This window comes from Cyprinus carpio, chromosome B2 (assembly GCF_018340385.1).
Source record: "Cyprinus carpio isolate SPL01 chromosome B2, ASM1834038v1, whole genome shotgun sequence".
NCBI lineage: Eukaryota > Metazoa > Chordata > Actinopteri > Cypriniformes > Cyprinidae > Cyprinus > Cyprinus carpio.
Genome location: NC_056598.1, coordinates 26732703 through 26754507, shown reverse-complemented (window position 1 = coordinate 26754507; position 21805 = coordinate 26732703). Strand labels below are relative to the sequence as shown.

Sequence of the window (21805 nt, the reverse complement as noted above, 5' to 3'; positions counted from 1 at the left end):
AAATAATAAATATAATTATATAGAATAGACCTCTCCTTATATTGTCCTGTCTTTTCTCTGCTGTTTATGAAAAATTGATACGACAAAAAAAAAATCACTATATAAAAATAAATACAAAAAAAAATTTATATATAAAAAATACAAATAATAAATAATGCAAATAAAATAATAAATATTAATAATAAAAAATTATAATAATAATAATAATAATAAATAGAATCGTGACCAAAAGTGGACATTCTCACATAAGAAAAATCAGACAGAGATTTCAGCCAGAAATTGAAACTAAATTTTGTTGGCATACATCTATATACCTGAAATACCTGCAAGCGGCAGTAACGTTCAGGTCTGAGGTGTTTCTTACCTTCAGTGAGTCAAAGCACGCGATGACTCTCCCGTTCTCCACCTGGCAGCTCTTGGCTGGATGTGCAAACTTGCACTCAACATCAGAGCGAGCACACGTTCCCCGCTGAAACTCCCGACACACCTCCAGCGTCAGCCATTTCGTGTCCCGCATGTGAGCCATGTTCATCGCCATCTCAACACGCTTTAGCGGCAAGCAAACTTCAATCCCTAATATCCCAAAGTGCTTTGGGTGTGCTTGTGTTTGTCCTTTTAAGAATGTTCCTCTCCTTCTTAGATCATTAAGCTCCTCTTTCCTTGTGGATACACACCAGGCCAAAGCAAAATGGACAAAAACTGTTGCTGCTAGGAAAAAGAGAACTGCAGTAATGGATCCCAAAGCAAAAATCCTTGAATCTGATTGGCTGATTCAACAGTGCCCACTTCAGCTCTATGTGTTTGTATAGGGGTTGTTCGGGGTCTCAGAGATTGTGGGGTTGTGCGGGCAGTCCTTTCACTGATGTGGGCAGCAAGCAGGCAGGAAAGCTGAGGCTGGTACTATAAGCAGGTCCAAGCAGCGGCAGACGCAAGAGAGGGCACGATACTCAGTACCCACCTGCAACACACAAAACCACAGAACAGCTTAGAAAGACCTTCCTAAAGGACTCTTCAGCTAACGAGTCTGTTATTAGATCCTTTCACAGCACCTTTAACTCTTCACAAACTGAACAGAACTGAATTAGAGGTGTTTCTGACTACCTGAAAAAAAGAAGAAAAAAAAAAGAAAAAGAAAATATCATTTTGGACAAGAGTTGGACTTGCAAACACAAAAATTTACCTTGCAGCCAGTTTGTATAGTGTGTGTGTGTGTGTATACACTAGTCAACATTTTAAGTGGATCAAAGTTGTCCTAAAAACTAAATCCAAAATGCGTTCTTGTCTTAGGACAACTCTGATGAACTTTTGATCCAATTCAGATGTTGACTACTGTATATATTAGTTATTTTAATTAATTAACTAATTGATTGACTCAAGTTTTTATATAACTATCTTTAAAAATTATAAAATAAACCACCTAATAAAGTTACACATTAAACATTTACATAAAAATAAACATCTAATGAATTTAGGAAAAGGGGCAACGAAGAATTTTCCTGGTTTTAAATCTTTTAGAAATTTAAGGTTTAAAAGTCTGGGTTCTGATATTATTGCAAAATTCAATTAAAAACTATGAAAAAAAGCACAAAAAAGTTAAATATACTGAAAAAGCAAACAAAGGTTAAAAAACAAACCCCAAAACAAATAAAGCTAATATAATTTACCCTTTAAATATATCCTTTAAAACTAGAAAGATTGCATTTTTTAATCATCTTATGGGACAGAAAAGTTCCCCTAACTGAAGAATCATCTACATATTGTATAATTCTTAAAATTTCTTTTAAAATAGCATGTGAAATGGAATGCGTTCTGCAACAATAAGCAGTTCAAACTATATCATGCCACATTATCAGCACATGAACTCATCATGAGGCTATCACATGACATCTGTTTACTTCAGCTAGCAATGTCCGATGGTTATCATCTCAGAAATAAACATTTTACATTTTGGATCCAGTTTCATGTAAAAACTGATTAAGTTGGGTGCATCACAGTATGAGACTCAATATTCAATGCATATTATACTGCATACAGCATATTTTGGCAGATGAAGTAGATTATCCAGGTGTTCCATGCATACAGAAAATGTGCAATTCACTGGAATTATACTAATCTTGCATACTATTTAGGCCAGACAGCATGAGTGGAATTGGAACACAGCCCATCCTCCACCTTATCACGCTATCTCTCTATGTCACTTGCCCTTGCTCTGTTCCTCACTCGTTCTCTATTAGACTCTCACCAGCTGCAGAAATCCTTCACACTCCTAAAAATGCCAGAAATGCACTGAAGTCTGCAGAATACTGTCAGTCCGAGCAAATAAAACATTGTCACACACATTCCTGGCCCAACACACACCTTGACACACACTGGGCTCTTTCATACACAAACAAACACACAGACACACAAAGAAGCCCTTCACAGTCTGAAGTTTCAGTCCAGGTTGAGGAAAACCAATCAAAATAGCACATCACAGCTACAGCTAAGAGCTTAAACATATCGTTTCACAGCGATTGAGAAGGTTTAAAGTGAATGGCGAGGTCATTTCCTGTTTCTCTGAAGTATTGCACGACTCGCGGTGAGCCAATCATAGGAAGAGATGAAGCAATGTTCTCGGCCACATGCCAGTTAAGAGCAGCAGCCCAGTTTGAGAGTAGGTGAGAGAAAACACCTTTACAAAAAAAAAAAAAAAAAATTCCCCAAACCTTATATGACATAATTACTCCAGTTATTGTTATTAAAACTGTGCTAGCTAGGTATAAGCCACCAGTTACATTTAAAAAAAAGAAAAGAAATTGACAGAAATGACATAGTTTCTTACACAATATCTTACTCATATCTAGAGACCAGAATATCATTGAGACTTGAAAGTGGCCTCTTTTGAATTGGGACAGTAAGAAACCACCATAAAAATTAACCAAAATACCCTAGTAACCATCCACAACAAACTGTTAAAAACCAGTCTGAACTTCTTGGCAACAAGGTCTGCATGTGCAAGCAACACTAACCATATACAGAAAATGTTAAAAATCTAAAACAATAATAATAATAAAATAATTGAATTAGTATTTTTCAGCAGAAATAAAACAATAATTAAAATTCATAATTACATAATAGAAATAAATACACGCTGAAACAAATAATAAATAAAACAGAATTATATTTATTTTATAATTATTTATTTAGAATATATTACAGAATTACAAATTTATGATTAATATATATATATATATATAAATTAAATATATTTATAATAAAAAATATATTACAAATAAATAAATAATAAAATTAAATATATAATTAGAATTAAATAGTTTCTATTAAATATTCACAATTTATTCTAATAATTTAAGTAGTTTAAAATAAATAAATAAATAAATAAATAATATATACATGGTAAAACATAATAAATTAAATGAAATATAAATATTATTCTATTTATTTGATTTTTTTATGTATTTATTTATAATATATTAAAAATAAATCAATACAAATAAATGTATAATTATTTCTCAATAGTTTACAATAATGTTAAAACAAACAAACTTGGTTCTTAAGCAGAAATATGGTTATTGTGGAAGTACACTATGAAACAAAAACGCACGCATGTGAATACACAAAGAGCTTTAAAAGACACAAATGTCCACAAAACACACACACAAGGCACAGCCCTGTTTATGGAATGAAATATTTTAATCCGATAAGACAGCTGGGAACGCTGAATACCCCAAACAGGCTAAATGATTTTGTGAAATGAAAAGAAAGTGATCGCTCTGGATAATGTGAATCCATGAGCCTTGCAGCATGATCCTGACCTCGCATTAAACAAGCTCATGCCTGTGTTATCTGTGTTTACAAAGAAGAGGAATAATCACTGTGACAATTAAAAGAAATTCATGCTCAGACTTGGATTCTACTTTACGATCCGCGTCTTCACTTGGAACATAATAATGCTGTTTCTTTGGTCCTTTTTTTAGTTAAATGATTTGGCTATTATGTCATCGTATATCTCCCACAATCCTTTGCAGTGGAATAACAATTCTTAGAAGTTGCTGCAAGGTCAAACAAGGAGAGAAAATAAGACCGATAGTGAGGGAGAGAGAGAATGATCTGGAAGTGTGCCAATCAAAGCCCATTAAAAAGTCAACCATTTTTGCCACTGGGAGGAGAACTGGATGTTATGTTCACTTTTAAGAAATGGAAACTATTTCAATGATTCACATGAATGAGATATTAAGCGTTTCATTGTTTTTGCACTTTGGCTTATGGCTTTATTTACATCTGTACTGATCTCTAATATGCTCCTGCCAGTGAGAAATGCTTGATTGAACATTTGATTTCCTGTGGCTCTGTTTGTAATTCAACAGCCGTGCAATATTAAAGACCAGCTTTTTAAATGGAGGAATTATAATGAAGGGTTCAAATCTGATTAGTCTGTGTCTAGGAAACAAACAAACAAACAAAAAACTCTCCCTACATAGAGCTTTGACACTTCAAATATGCAGAGTATTCATATAAAAAAAGCAGTGTTTGATGGAGATTTTAAATCAAATCTGTAAACAAACTAGTAGGGATGGAATGATTAACCGCGAGCCAGTTGAAAATTTATTAAAATGTGACGATTCAAATCGGTTGAGATGCTAAACAAATCACGATTCATTTAGAGGTAGGAGTTTATATGAATGCATGTCTTAGAGAAACTTACTGTCTTTAGAAAAGTTTAGATAGAATTTTTCCTTATTTATCTTGCCTCTGTATAATGCATATAAACGTTCATGACTGCAGCGCTGCTTTGTTTACAGCAGAAACCAGGGAAACGCTTGAAGCGCCACCTGCTGGCAGAGAGTGAATCTGCGTCTCATTCAGCTCGTCTGCTGTTTCATGCAGATATTTTCTTATGTATTGTTTCACAAAACTGAAGTCAAATCATTCTGTTTTTGCTTCAAATTTCGAAATATGATCTAATTTAGATTAAAATCTGCTCATGTTGTTTGGATCATGATTAAAATGCAGTGGTTGGCTCTTTTAAATGGAAATAGCAAAGACAAAGTCTTATTTTGTTTATATGAAGAGATTTCATTTATTTGTGTTATGCATTTGATTTGTGGCTTGTTTTAAAATTTAAATTTATTTTTGTTATTTACATTTACATTCTATTTAAATTTTGTTATTTAGCAGACACTTTTATCCAAAGCGACTTACAAATGAGGACAATGGAAGCAATCAAAACCAACAAAGAAGCAATAATATGCAAGTGCTATTAGTATATTATTAAAGTGTTATATTTCAGTTTCACAAATAAACATGCAGCATTTTGTCCAAGCAATAATAAAAGGACCTATTTAATTTATAATTTGTCTTAAATCTCATTGTGTAAAAAAAAAAAATTGTGAATCAAATCGAATCGTGAAATCAAAATCATGAATCGTTACATCCCTACGAACTAGCTACATCTTAAGCAAATGGGAAAATGTTACCATTTAAGGCTGCAAAAGTGTGTCATTAATGAGCTGCCCCAACACTTATAAACAGAAGGGTACAGAACTGCAAAACTAACCACGAAGGATATTTACATTATGATGTCATAGAACTTTTATAAGTTCTAAAAATAACTTTATGCAGTTTGTTATATGCTATATAAAGCTTTCGTTGCTTTAAAGAACCCAATCCGCCGATCTTCAACTTCTTCAAATCTCCAAAGAACCATGCAAGCCAAGAACCTTATAATCCTACCTTGTAAGAACCCAAAAATAAAGGCTATATGACGCACATCACCATTATTTTTAAGATCAAACCATAGCACTAAACTTTCATGAACAAATCCGTCAGTTTATTTCAGAAAAATCCTCAAAACCATACCTTATAAGTCCATTTTGAAGAATGTGGGTAACCAAGTAGCCAGGTAGCCAAGGTAGCCAGACCTCCATAGTATTTAAGTCAATGGCTACCGTCAACTGTTTGTTACCCACATTATTCAAAATATCTTTTTTTGTGCTCAGCAGAAGAAAGAATCTCAGGTTTGGAACAACATGAGAGAGTAAAAGATAACAGGATTTTCATTTTTGGGTAAACTATCCCTTTAAGGCATACCTTGAGAATTTAACTTAGACAAAGAATGGATTTTATGATGTTAATATGCAATTCAAAATGCATCTGAGCTGGAAACAGGCACCATGTGGATGCTCTAAAAAGTTAATCTGAACCCATATCAGGGGTTTTTCCCCCCCAGCATTAATGCATGAAGGAACTGGCCTGAATCTGCATGGAGTGCTTGATCAGAAAGGTTTGCAGGCAGCGGAGATGGTTATCTAAACCAAAACCTTCCATCGCTTGACTCAGATGTGTGTAGGTGATGATTGCCATGTTGAAAAGGGTTGAAAATAGTATCATCACCATGGTTACACAGCACAAAGCTTCAAGCAAAAGCCCTTCTACCCAGTAACTCAGAAACATACACCACTCTTAACGTTCTACAAAGCTGCGTGAATTTGGAGAGGTCAAATGTTAATGATTTTTTAACATGCCTTTTATTACCTATCCAAATGATAATAGTTAGCAATTCAGTTTGAATAGGAATTTATCATAACAATAAATCATTTTTTTAACGACGCCCTCTAGACGTTGATCTTGACACGTCCAACACGCAGCCGCCTTCAGACATATTATTATTAGTGGCATTAAAAACAACAGGCAAATCTGCATGCAAAAACACCCCAAATAAAATGTGAAGACGACAAAAATGCAAGAATGTTACCGAGGCAAAAAGCAATATGATCAACCAGATGTGCTATTACGATACCTAACGCAAGTGCAACATTTATCATTTCAACAGTTGTTTAACAGCTAGCATATGGGATTAAATTTACAATTCATTTATCAACTTTACAATCCATGAGGATTCACAGTTGACATCGCTAATGGAAAATTCAGCGATTTAGAGGTAGTCTAAACAGAATCGAATGCAGAATATAGTGAAGTGCGCTTGAATCAGGGTTGCCAGGTTTTCACAGAAAACCCATCCAATCTCTACTCAAAACTTGCAAAATCGCGTTTCGAGGGGTTCCCCAATTAAAAATCGCGTTTTTTTTTTGGCGGGGTTCCCTTGCTAAAATTAGCATTCCAGGGGATAAATATCATGTTACAGTAGTCGCTTCAACCCGTGGACATGAAAAACAACCCGCGGCAACTGTGTTAAAGTAGCCCCAATCCGCGGGAAAACCGCGGACTTGGCAACACTGGCTTGCATGTGCTTATTTTCGCAACACTTTCACTTTCTCAACTACAACACGCCATCGACAAAACCCAAAGACTTGGCGCCAAACCACCATGACAGAAAATGTATTTATTTTTCTTCCCCTACAAAAAACGGTATCTTCTAACAACCGAAACAATTGCTTTAATCATATAACCAGCATTGAGTTCTAAGCGACGACATTCGTTTCTAAATACTCTGCAGCACGGTGAAACAGTAACCCGTGCAAGTGCACTAAAAGTCACCATAGCCTGTTCTAAAACAATCCGTGCTTACATGTTTCTGTTTCAGTGCAGCCGACGAGCAGACCTGCGAGAGCTCCAATCCGTATGTGTCTCTCTGCAGTGAGAGCGTGTTCAGCGTTTACTTACATGACTGCACGGAAGAGTGACGCACTCAGACAGAAGTGAAAACCTGCGTCAACATCTCTCTCCCCTCTCTTTTCCCTCTCGCAGACAGTTACGCTCTCGCACACACGCCCCTGTGCAGTCCCAGGGTGCCTGACTGGGTCCTACCGCTCTGAAATCTAGCACGAGCCATATTAGGAAACAGCAGTAAAACATGTCACACGTAATTTACATGCAGGGGGAGTGGAGAGCGTGGCTCTGTCGTAAGAGAGAAAAAAACCTGCACACGCTGGTACGTGCATAAAACAAACAGAAGGGAAGTGAGACCCGAGAGAGGGGGGTTTAAAAAAAAAAGGAGAAGTGATCTCAGGTTCATCAGTTAACCAATCGCACGCTCGCCCCTGTCTAAACAAGTAGCCGGTCGCGCAGGGATGGGGGAGTTTCCTGTCAAACGCACACGCGCAACTTTTTCGAATGCAGCTGAGATTCACCACGTCGTGCCGTGCTGTTTGCGATCGCCTAGACATAACAAACCGAAGTTCATCACAGAGGCACCATATAAAGTCAAAAACAGCCCCCGATCCCACACATACGAAGCATGCAAAAGTGGTGCAATGCTGTTAGAACTGCAAAAGACACGGTACAGAAAAGCAGTTCTTACCTCTCACATCATGATTAGTATTGAGCGCGCGTTTGTGTGTGTGTGAGAGAGAGATCAGACACGGGCGGCAGGCCGCGACAGCAGAACCTCAGGCACCGGGTGGACCATTCTCAGAGAGGAGGAGGAGGAGAAAGAGAAAGAGAGAGAGAGAGAGCGCTTAGGCTGCGCGTGTGGCTGCTGGTTGCGCCACTGTGTGTGTTTGAGCCGAGAGCCTGCGAGAAACAGCAGCACTGCGCAGAGCACCGAACTCAAGCGCCAATCACGCTGGCTGGATCCGCCCACTGACACAACCAGGAAGTGCTGCTGCTGCTGCCACTGCTCTGTGAGTTCCTCAGCGAAGAGAGAAGAAAATGAGAAGGGGAGGGGACAAAAGTAAGGAAAGGGAGGTAAAGAAAACGAGATTACATCGTGCTTTCCCAGGAGTCTGTCAGCGTTGGGCACCAGACTGCAGTGGGACACAGCTGCACACCTGGTGCATTGTGCGGCAACATTATCTGCTGCTGGGAAAGGCAGGATTTGAATCATCACTATCTGTGTTAGGGCCATTTCAGGAGGGAAATATATAATCGAATGAAGCCTTTTCGATATAATCCGCTTTGAAAAGTGTGATACATTTACACCATGAGCTATTTATTAAATGGCATAAAGGAGAACTGGGTTGTGTTCATTTATCTCACTGATGTTAATACTAACAAACTCCCACATGGCCAGGAATTTAGAGTCACTTTAAACTACACAATACTTTCCTGGCCGGCAATAAAGCCTTGAAACTGGGACATTAATTCATTATCTTCTAAAAAAAAAAAAAAATGCTTTATTGCATTATTTGCATACTTGAGCCTCGCCCAGCAATGACTGCGGTTATTACTCTATCCGACTGCTGGAAAAATGACACGCATCTCAGGATGGAATAATCATAATAATAAAAGACATTCACAGCTTTTTCGGCAAAAGTCAATAGAAAAAGGAAATCATAACTCTGCTGTTGTTCACACGCCCTTCGACACAAGGAATTTTGTTTTGGAGAGAATTGTTTAGAGCTTCACTTACGCAGCCAGTTCAGGGAAGTGTGAAAAGCTCAAGTGTGTGTGGGGTCAGAAGAGCTGTCGTATTGATGAGCGCTTTTAAGTCTACAGCTTGAGGGCCTAAAATGTCAACAGCATGTGCATAAAAGGAAACTGCTAATAAGAGTTACAAACCAGTGTTATTTTAGTATTATTTATATAGTATTTATTAATATTTTTGCTCTTGTTTTTATATTTTGGGTTTTCATTTTAATTTCAGTTTAGATTTTAGTAATTTTATGTGCTTTTGTGATTTCATTTTTTTTCTATTTAGCTTTAAGGAAGTAATTTACTTTTTTTTTCTTTCCAGTTTTAGTCATTTTAGTACCTCAGCCTACTCAGACTGAACTTATTTCATTTAGTGGCCAATACAATTATTATTATTATTTTTTTTTTTTTTAGGTTTTTTAATATTTTTCTAATGTTTTGTCTTATATTTATATTTTATTTCAGCTTTATTTCTGGCTAAAAACCATTTATTTTAAAAAGGAAGAGATCATTTGGAATGACCAACCACAGATTCTTTTATTTTTAAAGGGATAGTTCACCCAAAAAATGAATTACTCACCCTCATGACGTTCCAAACCCGTAAAACCTCCGTTCATCTTCGGAACACAAATTAAGATATTTTTAATACATTCTGAGAGCTCTCTGACCCTCCCATAGACAGCAATGTAATTACCACGATCAAGGTCCAGAAAGTAGTTAGGACATCATTAAAATAATCCATGTGACATCAGGGGTACGTTTTCTGGACCTTGATCGTAGTAATTACATCGGTGTCTATGGGAGAGTCAGAGAGCTCTCAGAATGCACCAAAAATATCTTCATTTGTTGTACGGGTTTGTACCGAGGTTGTACGGGTTTGTAACGACATGAGGGTGAGTAATTAATGACAGAATTTTCATTTTTGGGTGAACTATCCCTTTAAGCACATTTTGTCAGAATGCAAAACTTGTAACTTTCTGAGTCAATTTATCTGAAAAAAGTTGATAATAGTTTATCTTTAATGGCTGATATACTGGTGTGGTGAAAAAAAAAAACTAACTTTTTTTTTAATTGCAGAGAAACACAATACAACCAAACCATTGGCCAAAAATATATATATATATAAAAAAATGTTTGTAGAGGTCAATCAAATGCATGTCAATCCAAATTATATAATTTGAGTAACTAAAACAGAATACAGAATATACCAACTAAAACATCTGTTATTTATGGCAAAATAATAACCCCTTTTCTAAATTATGCCTTTAGCATCTTTGTTTCAGCTTTGTGCTTGAATCGTATGGGTAAATAATAAAACATAACCTTACTTGAGTATAAATGGAAATATCTTTTGACATCATGAAATGAATTCTTGTTAAAAGTACAACTGTAAAGTCGATTTCCCCATGTCTAGACATCAGGGTGGTTCATGTGGCCATTTAAACACCTAATAAATGCAATACTAGTCATACACACTAGTGTACTACTTTCCTTTTAATTTAACACATTCCTGTGAACTACAGTAGGCCCCATATCAAAATGTTTAGTCTGATAAGGTACTCTTTGGCTGGGATCAGTGATACATTTATGATAATTTATGCAGTTGACACCAAGACCAAGGCTACAGTCCAACTCTGGTTTATATTAACAACCACACAAACACACACATACACTCTCATTTCCCTCTGACTACCTCTTTCCCCATTACCTTCAACAGACTGATTCATTCAGATATTACACATAAGGGAAAATATGTCTTATCCAATAATTCCTTTCTTTTTCCTTTCCGCTCATACTTTTTGTCCTCATACTTCTAAAATTTGTTCTGGTATCAAGGGTGATGAAAGTGGCAGAAATAGTCACACGAGAAGAGAAGACGGTCATACTTTCCACTGAAACAACTCTCACTCGCTCTCTAGTTATATGATAAATGGAAATCTATTAGCAGACTGCTAAAATGGCCAAACACTCAAGTTTTGCATCCCTTTAATTTTGCATGTGCGTCTCTCTAAATGACTGGGACAAAACTAGTTAAAACTAGCCAAATGTTAAAACTTATTAACGTTTTTTCCAGTAACATAACCTTGTCCAGCCGGTTTCAAAACAGTCTAGCATTGAATTCTGTAAAGCTGGGAAGTCTGATTCATTTTGGTGAATTAGTCTGTTCATAGTGATTCATGTAAATAATGATTCAGTGACCAAGTAAATAATATGCTGATTCGTTTTAACCTCTGAATATTTTTTATTTGAAGCAATTTTTTTAGCCGAACGCTCCTTTTCATTGCTATGCTTTCAAATTTAGTTATTTAAATGATTGTATTTTCTAATTTTATCAGTTGCATTTATTGTATTATAAATTAGGTTAAATTAGGTTATGTAATTAAGTTCAATTCCTGTCACCAAAAGTTATATGTAAGTAAATGCAATAATTGCACAGTTAATCTGATAGAACTGTCTGTAATATTTTTTTTAATGTTTAAAATAAGTTTCTTGTTGCCAAGGCTGCATTTATTCTTTGATAATGGATTCTTTGATGACAAAGTTCAAAATAACAACTTTTATAAAATCTTTTGTAACATTATAAATGTCTTTAGTCACTTTGGATCAATGTAATGCACCCTTGCTGAATAAAAACTCTTAATTTCTTTAAAAATAATTTTAAAAAATCTTTTGAACTGTAGTGTACATTTACCGATTTTTTTTTTAGCTAGCTACTCTTTCTGAAGGGCAGCTTGACTTAACTAAGATATATTATAATAAGCTTGTAGTCTGTTAGTTTCGACAGTTTAGTTTCGAAGTACCTTCTGGTGGTCACAAACACACATGTGCAGGCCTGCACAACAAATGCATATTCATGTGGACTATGTATGTATTCTGTCAATGCATTATAATGGATAGAGAAGTGAGTTAAAGCACAAGCTGACTGGGGTGACTTGATTTATGTCAGTCAGAACTCTTCAGAGTTTTCTTGACCTCTCTGCGCCAAACACACTGACTCACCAAACAGACATCTGGATGCACACATGATCGTCAAACACACTCATTCAGATGCTACAACCACGACGCGCCTCTCTTTCTCAAACCCTCATACCATCTCTCACAGGTCTCTCTTTAATGCTTCACCATTCACAGCTTAAACGTGTCTGAGTGAACAAGTTGAAAAGAAAGGAGTGAAAGTGACTGGGTGTGGCTGTTTACGCACTTAGTCAAAGTCACTGGGCTCGGCCATATTTAGTTTACAGAAAAAAAAGCTGGGAATGCTGGTGTAAAGCAGTCTTACCTAGGCAAATGTTTAACTAACAGCATAAAGTCCCAGTTTAGAGAAGAAGAGATTGTTTAACCAACACTAGCATTCACATTTGGGGTCGGTGATATTTTTAATGTTTTTGAAAGAAGTCTCTTATGCTCACCAAGGCAGCATTTATATGATTAAAAACCCAGTAAGCCCAGTAATAGTGTGAAATATTATTATAATTTAAAATAACTCTTCTATTTTAATATATTTTTAAACTGAATTTATTCCTGTGATACAAAACTCAATTTTAAGCATCATTACTCTTCAGTGTCACATGATCCCTCAGAAATAATTCTGATATGATGATTTTCTGCCCAAGAAACATTTATTATTAAGAATAATGTTTTTTTAAGAATAAAACATATTATTATTAAGAATAAAACATTTGTGCTGCTAATGTTTTAATGATTGGGCATTTGTGGTATTAACTTTTTTTCAGGATTCTTTAATGAACAGATATCTTTTGTATCATTAAAAAAAACTTAAAACTTAAATAACATTATTTTAAAAAAATACTGTTGAATAGTAGTGTGTGCCCACAATTTGTTTTGTTTTTACATGTCGCAAATTAATGGTGGGATAATGACTACAATATGGAAAAATAATGTTTTCAAATAAAAGTGTCACAAATAATCTCTGTGTATATTGTATGTGAAATAGCAAAAACGTTGTAAACAACAGAATTTCTGCCTGTCAAAAAGTTTCAGGATCCTGTCTCCAAATCATCGGATATTTTTAGGATTCCATATATTTTGGTCAGTCATGTTTATAGATTGGTGACAGGATCCTGACAAAAAATATTGGATACTCAGATTACTCAGATAACAAACCAGAAATTACACTTCTAACTAGTTTAAGTGACCTAAATAAAATTCTATGTATCGAATTATTTATCTACCAAAAATTTGTTGCCGCTAGCCTGCCAAACTTTGCCAAATCTAGTGATTAGTTACCTCGACTTCCATATAGATTGATCTATATTTCCAACAGACACTTTGTTTTAATATAGTTTTTGTTTATTTCAGATAACCGTTGCCTAAAACCATGTCCACTGGGTCTGGCTTCGCTCACTCCACCACACTAGGCTTGGCGGTGTGGAGAAAAAGTCCCTTCTGGTGTTAAAACCCATTTGGAGATCACATAGTTACTCATGCGGCTTATGCGAACACGGGGCCATTTTGAATCATGCAAAATATGAAAGTCATACCTGAACATGGAGCGGAGACAGGAAGTTTGCCTTCAGAACAGAAAATAAAAACCATAAGGTGGCAAAGACAACTGTCAGCACCATGTTTATCAAAGATCACTGCATGATGCCTTCGTTCTGAGCTCCCAAATCTGTGCCAGATACACACACTGAACGAGGCAGAAATTTTCAGTGCACAAAAAACCTCAGTCTTCGTCTCAGTCATAGCAATGCCTGTGTCTCTCTCTCTCTTTCTCTCGTCTCAGCACTGGTATGTGCCAGGATGCTGTAAATTGTGCTGGCTGGTGGATGTGAACTCTTGCTGGGTTAGAGATTATTCTCGTTACTCAGTAAGTCTGGACACCTCTCGGCATCCAATAACCTCATTTAAACCCTGCAAACCACACCCTTTTCTCTTGCACGGTCCCACATATCTTTTATATTTTATTACATTATCTGAGCAGAGCTACTCGAAACTAAATGATCTATTAAATTATTCAGTAAAATCCCTGCTTTTCTGAATATTACACCATCTCTCTCAGCACAGTTTGCTAAGACGATGCTTACAGACAACAGTTATCGTCTGAATAACGTAAATGCCACTCAGGGGTTCGGCGCTGGGCATCGGCGTCTAGCTGCACTGCTGAAAGTCACTGGTGAAGTTTCAAATGCCCTTGATAAAAGCAGCATTGTGCTGGCCTACTTTACTGATTTATCGAAGGCATTCAGGCCTTGAGTTACTACAGCACCCAAACTAAAGCACTGCCCTACATCACAATGCTACAACCACTTTTATAGCAGAATTACCTTTGATGATACAATAATCGGGTTGCAAACACTTTTAAAGGATTTCTAAGTTACTCTTTAGGCTTTGTAGCGTCGATTCATTATTTAGCTCTAAATAATCCAAAGCTGTAGTGAACTGAAATGCTAAGACAGCAAAACTCTCCTTGTTCTTCAGGTTTATTGATCTCTGGAGGCCTTCTCCTCATAGGTAACAACACTGATGCTTTTTCATGGCTGTCTGATTTACAGAAACATTCTGGAAAGACTATATTTACACATTAGATTTGCAGTGTCTTCATCACCCCGTGAATCGATCTCTTTCAGAGAAGTAATAGCAAAACTCTTCTCATGAAGCGAATTGTTTGTGTAGCAAAAACATAATAAAAGTAAAGGTTTTCTTGTTATTCCTGTCTTATACATTTATATTTCGTCATATTGGCATGATTTACCAAATCGAATATCCACAATTCAACCATCACTAAATGCATATATATATATAATGCTATATATAATGCTATGTTTATATATTAAATTTATTTATATATAATATAAATTATATGAATATATACATATAAATATTTTCAAAATATATGCTGAATTTTATTTTGTGTAAAATATATAATAATATATATCAAATATTATGACTTCTTCATTAAATAACAATTAATTTATTAATGGTGTCATTTTTTTAAACTCGTGCAGTGCTATAACAAACATCTGATGTTAAAAGTTAGTCCAGAGGCTCTGTACTCACAAAGAAAACTCAGCTGCTAAATTAGGAAACTAGTTTCACTTGTTAAAACAGTTAAAACAGTGAGAAAACAGGAAGTTTATGAGTAACAGTGAGTGAGAAGTTCTCAGTTTGCAAACGTCCTCTTTTGGAACAAGGTCTTACAAAACTTAACAAAGCCTAACACTGTTTGACCCAAAGCATGTTGAGAAAGCAGCATTTCAGTTCACTTTGCTACGATAAATGGGAAAAAATGACAACAGCTCTGAATGACTAAACAGAACGGCTGTTTTTCTCCTCCCGCCAAATATTATCAACAGCTACAGATGCAATAAACAAAAAGCACGTCACACCTCCCAAGAGTGTCTTAGAGAAAAAAACAGCTTAATGTACTAATAACAAATCACCTTTTGAACATCTCATATATTCATAAGCGATGTCGCTGGTGTGTTTTACACGGCCAATGTTGCTTGGCAGCAGATTTACATCACTGATTCTTTAAATATAATCAAATAAGATGTGGAGCATTGTCAGAGGAGAGAGAGAGAGAGTGATCAATAGCTATTATGACTCTTCAGCAAAGTCCAACAACTTCATAAAATGGAAATTTACAAAGTGATACATATGTAAAAGGCCATGTAAATGGCTTGCATACCAGAACTTGAACGTTCACGAGACAAAGAGACACAAGAGGAAGCATTCAAGCGTGTTAGAATACACACTGAAAAAATGTTTGTCATTTTAAGAGAAAACAGTGTAAACATGCATAAAGTGTACAGTAAGTAACCATATACAGTGAAATGTATAAGAATATATTAAGAAGTACAATAATTGCAATAAATTGTAATTTAATTACTAAATGTATAGTATTTAATAGAATCTTTTTATGGTTCCAAACTGCAAAATATAAAGTTGCCAAAATGCCTGAAAAAATCATTTTATGGTCAAGATCTTGCAAACAGAGCAACCTTTTTTTTAACAAATTTAAAAAAGATTATTTTACAGTGTACAGTATATACATACTGAATACATATCAACAGACTGCTGAAACAATGACAATTGTGAATTTTCTAAATATTCATAAAACAAAACTTTTCCAATTGTACGCACATAACACATTGCAAAAAAGTGTAAATTAGCCATAAGCAAACAACTCAAAAGGTCAAAAATCTACATCACAGAGGTGTAACTGTAGTACACACATTAATTATGAAACAAGCCCTTTTTTCAGAAATTCCGTTTTATAAATATATCGGAGCTATAGATGCAGACAAAACATATAGGAGTAAATGTTTATATATGAGGCTGCTTGTGTTAGTTTAGTTCTTACCCGCGTGTAGTGCGAGAGCTGTATCTCCACTGAGAGTGAGACAGGAACTCACACATGGGTCTCCAGCCAATGTGGCTCACCACAATGCATTCTGGGACTGATACTAACGTATGCCCCGGTGTGTCACAGTGCACGACCGAGCATAGTGTAGCATGCATGCAAAACACTGCATTAAGATGTTTAAGTGTGTGCATGTGTTTACGGTTTCAATGTGTGATCACATGATAAAGCACAGACTGAAGCAACTGTGAGTGTGTGTTCAGCGATCATTCTCTCTATCACCATGGAAACCTGCTTTTATCTTATTTGCATCTGGGTGTACCAGCCACAGAGTGAGCTGTGTCATTTTCCCCAGAAAACCCCACTGCCCTCCTCAGAGACTCTGAGAAGTTTGCCACACTCATTTCACATGCGTAAACACTTTCCCAAATCCTAAACGTAGAAAAAACACTGCGATACTCCCAATTAGAATATAATTCTAACATACACGCCCTAAAAGTCAACGTTTCAAAAAGAGGAAACAAATTTCATACACTGCTAAAGATAACACAGTACGCCTTGCACAGGAAGAGGGTTGCAATTGCTCTCTACAAAAGCCCCGAAAAACTATTTTAACATGGGAGTCACACTTAAAAAGTAGTTTTCAGCATGTGAGTCACACTTGAAAAAGTTTTAAACCAAGTGGTTTCTGCAAACAAATAATGTCACAACATTAAATGTATAGTCTTATGATTTGAAACTTACTGTAACAAACATCTTTTTGTGTCATGGTTTTGACATTTCTTTAATGTGGGTCATTGTATGCATGTGTGGGAAGCATGTACTTGTGTTTGCATTTGAATTAGTTGTGCATACACACCGTGCGCGCGTGTGTGTGTGTGTGCGAGGTTACTTGAGGTCTTTAGTTCACTCATGCCAGGTGTGTTATCTCAGACGCTCCACATGACTGAGCCGATGGTAGAGTTCCTCTTCTAAACTCACTCACCTGGTACAAAAACACTCACACATCTCACTAATGCAACACCCTCGAGTGTTACCCTCGAGAGAAACAGATTTAAGGCTAGTGTATTTGTACAAGTAAAGCCTCTGGTCATTATCTACAGAACATGCAATGCGAAAAAAAAAGAAGGATTTTAACCAAGTAAAATTGATTAGATCACCAAAAGGGGGTGTTTCTCATCAGAACGGATCCAGATGTTAATGTCAGCTTGCTGTAGATTGTGGGGGGTTACTTCACTTCTTCACATTGAGGAGTATTTTAACCTGGAACATTGTATTCCAATGGTAATCAATGATTTCTGTTATTGCCATGAACTTTAATACTTCAGTGGAGTTTTGTTTTGTTATTGTTAATTAAAACTAACTACTATTAAAACTAAAAAAAAAAAATATTAGTTTAAATAAATCTGAAGAAATATAAAATATAAATATAAGATGAAAAAACTAAACTAAAAAATAGAATTTTTATATATATATAAAATGACAAAAAAAACATAAAATACTAAATGAAAATACATTAACGAATAAGTAACGATGAATAATGAAATTATAAAACAAATTCAGAATATTAATAAAAAACTATAATGGTATATAATACTGAAATAATACTACACTGATTCTTAGTTATTTCATTTTAATGCACTGTAGAGTTTCACACAGTAATGAAAATTCTGTCATCACTTACTCACCCTCATATCATTCCAAACCTCTTATGTTCTTTCTTCTGCAAATCTCAAAGCAACTTGGACTTCTTTTAACTTTTATTGTATGAACAAAACACTGAGACATTCCTCATAATATCTTTATTTGTATTCCATGCACAAAAGAAAGAAGAAATTACACGAGGTTAAGTAAATGAGAGAATTTTCAGTTTTGGGTGAACTATCCCTTTAAATTATTTTTTAATAAAGTAAAAAGGATGTAATAGAATTTCACGTTGACCACATGTCCTTTTGATGTCAAACAAGAAACTTTTAAAGCTCCAATTCTGTTAAAGGAGAACCTTCCCAAGTGAGACAACCTTTTAAAAGACTGCCATCATGCCACAGAAAAAAATAAATAAATACATTTAAGAAAACCCAGTGAAAAACCTTCAAGTACCTCTAGTCCGATAACAGCATCTTTGTAATTCTTGTTACACAATAGAATAAACTTTTTATGTTACATAGATTCCAATGAATTTCCAAAGAGAAGCAATCTGTTGTTTTCTAAAGAGACATTCATCTGTTCTTGAAACCATGATGAATGGAACCTGGAACCAAACACACCAATAACTTCCCATCAAAAACCTACCCATAGCTGGAACCGAAGAACCTGATGCAGAGAAGGAGGAATGAAAAATGAGGGCATTGAGGAAACGAAACCACAGAGAGAAAAGAAAATCGTGCTCAAACATTACAATGCCCTCATTTCAAACCATTCCCAGCTCAACTAACTGTGCACGTCGCTGAATTAGCGACGCCAAACATCCTTAGCTTGTGAAAAAAACCATTTCCAACATGCATTCCCAAGCCACCGGGACATTGAACGTTCACGAGACAAGAGAGACACAAGAGGACGCATTCAAGCGTGTTAGAATACACACTGAAAAAATGTTTGTCATTTTAAGAGAAAACAGTGTAAACATGCATAAAGTGTACAGTAAGTAACCATATACAGTGAAATGTATAAGAATATATTAAGAAGTACAATAATTGCAATAAATTGTAATTTAATTACTAAATGTATAGTATTTAATAGAATCTTTTTATTGTCCAAACTGCAAAATATAAAGTTGCCAAAATGCCTGAAAAATCATTTTATGGTCAAGATCTTGCAAACAGAGCAACCTGTTTTTTAACAAATTTAAAAAGATTATTTTACAGTGTACAGTATATACATACTGAATACATATCAACAGACTGCTGAAACAATGACAATTGTGAATTTTCTAAATATTCATAAAACAAAACTTTTCCAATTGTACGCACATAACACATTGCAAAAAAGTGTAAATTAGCCATAAGCAAACAACTCAAAAGGTCAAAAATCTACATCACAGAGTGTAACTGTAGTACACACATTAATTATGAAACAAGCCCTTTTTCAGAAATTCCCTTTTATAAATAATATCGGAGCTATAGATGCAGACAAAACATATAGAGTAAATGTTTATATATGAGGCTGCTTGTGTTAGTTTAGTTCTTACCCGCGTGTAGTGCGAGAGCTGTATCTCCACTGAGAGTGAGACAGGAACTCACACATGGGTCTCCAGCCAATGTGGCTCACCACAATGCATTCTGGGACTGATACTAACGTATGCCCCGGTGTGTCACAGTGCACGACCGAGCATAGTGTAGCATGCATGCAAAACACTGCATTAAGATGTTTAAGTGTGTGCATGTGTTTACGGTTTCAATGTGTGATCACATGATAAAAGCACAGACTGAAGCAACTGTGAGTGTGTGTTCAGCGATCATTCTCTCTATCACCATGGAAAAACCTGCTTTTATCTTATTTGCATCTGGGTGTACCAGCCACAGAGTGAGCTGTGTCATTTTCCCCAGAAAACCCCACTGCCCTCCTCAGAGACTCTGAGAAGTTTGCCACCACACTCATTTCACAACGCGTAAACACTTTCCCAAATCCTAAACGTAGAAAAAACACTGCGATACTCCCAATTAGAATATAATTCTAACATACACGCCCTAAAAGTCAACGTTTCAAAAAGAGGAAACAAATTTCATACATGCTAAAGATAACAGAGTACGCCTTGCACAGGAAGAGGGTTGCAATTGCTCTCTACAAAAGCCCCGAAAAACTATTTTAACATGGGAGTCACACTTAAAAAAAAGTTTTCAGCATGTGAGTCACACTTGAAAAGTTTTAAACCAAGTGGTTTCTGCAAACAAATAATGTCACAACATTAAATGTATAGTCTTATGATTTGAAACTTACTGTAACAAACATCTTTTTGTGTCATGGTTTGACATTTCTTTAATGTGGGTCATTGTATGCATGTGTGGAAGCATGTACTTGTGTTTGCATTTGAATTAGTTGTGCATACACACCGTGCGCGCGTGTGTGTGTGTGTGCGAGGTTACTTGAGGTCTTTAGTTCACTCATGCCAGTGTGTGTTATCTCAGACGCTCCACATGACTGAGCCGATGGTAGAGTTCCTCTTCTAAACTCACTCACCTGGTACAAAAACACTCACACATCTCACTAATGCAACACCCTCGAGTGTTACCCTCGAGAGAAACAGATTTAAGGCTAGTGTATTTGTACAAGTAAAGCCTCTGGTCATTATCTACAGAACATGCAATGCGAAAAAAGAAGGATTTTAACCAAGTAAAATTGATTAGATCACCAAAAGGGGGTGTTTCTCATCAGAACGGATCCAGATGTTAATGTCAGCTTGCTGTAGACTGTGGGGGGTTACCTTCACTTCTTCACATTGAGGAGTATTTTAACCTGGAACATTGTATTCCAATGGTAATCAATGATTTCTGTTATTGCCATGAACTTTAATACTTCAGTGGAGTTTTGTTTTGTTATTGTTAATTAAAACTAAAACTATTAAAACTAAAAAAAAAAATATTAGTTTAAATAAATCTGAAGAAATATAAAATATAAATATAAGATGAAAAACTAAACTAAAAAATAGAATTTTTATATATATAAATGACAAAAAAACATAAAATACTAAATGAAAATACATTAACGAATAAGTAACGATGAATAATGAAATTATAAAACAAATTCAGAATATTAATAAAAACTATAATGGTATATAATACTGAAATAATACTACACTGATTCTTAGTTATTTCATTTTAATGCACTGTAGAGTTTCACACAGTAATGAAAATTCTGTCATCACTTACTCACCCTCATATCATTCCAAACCTATTATGTTCTTTCTTCTGCAAATCTCAAAGCAACTTTGGACTTCTTTAACTTTTATTGTATGAACAAAACACTGAGACATTCCTCATAATATCTTTATTTGTATTCCATGCACAAAAGAAAGAAGAAATTACACGAGGTTAAGTAAATGAGAGAATTTTCAGTTTTGGGTGAACTATACCTTTAAATTATTTTTTTAATAAAGTAAAAAGGATGTTATAGAATTTCACGTTGACCACATGTCATTTGGTGTCAAACAAGAAACTTTTTCAAGCTCCA

General features: G+C 35.4%; 1 protein-coding gene across 1 annotated transcript in view; it reads right to left on the bottom strand.

Annotated features, from left to right (window-relative positions):
* The window catches only part of LOC109110048 (muscleblind-like protein 1), a 39726-nt gene extending 31592 nt beyond the window's left edge, over positions 1–8134 (bottom strand). Inside the window, exons 1-2 of the mRNA XM_042718930.1 lie at positions 7529–8134; positions 365–958 (exon numbers count right to left, since the gene is read on the bottom strand). Coding sequence (XP_042574864.1) covers positions 365–538 — 174 coding nt within the window. The 5' untranslated portion in view covers positions 539–958; positions 7529–8134. The remainder of the gene's footprint in view (positions 1–364; positions 959–7528) is intronic.
* Positions 8135–21805: the final 13671 nt, after the last annotated feature.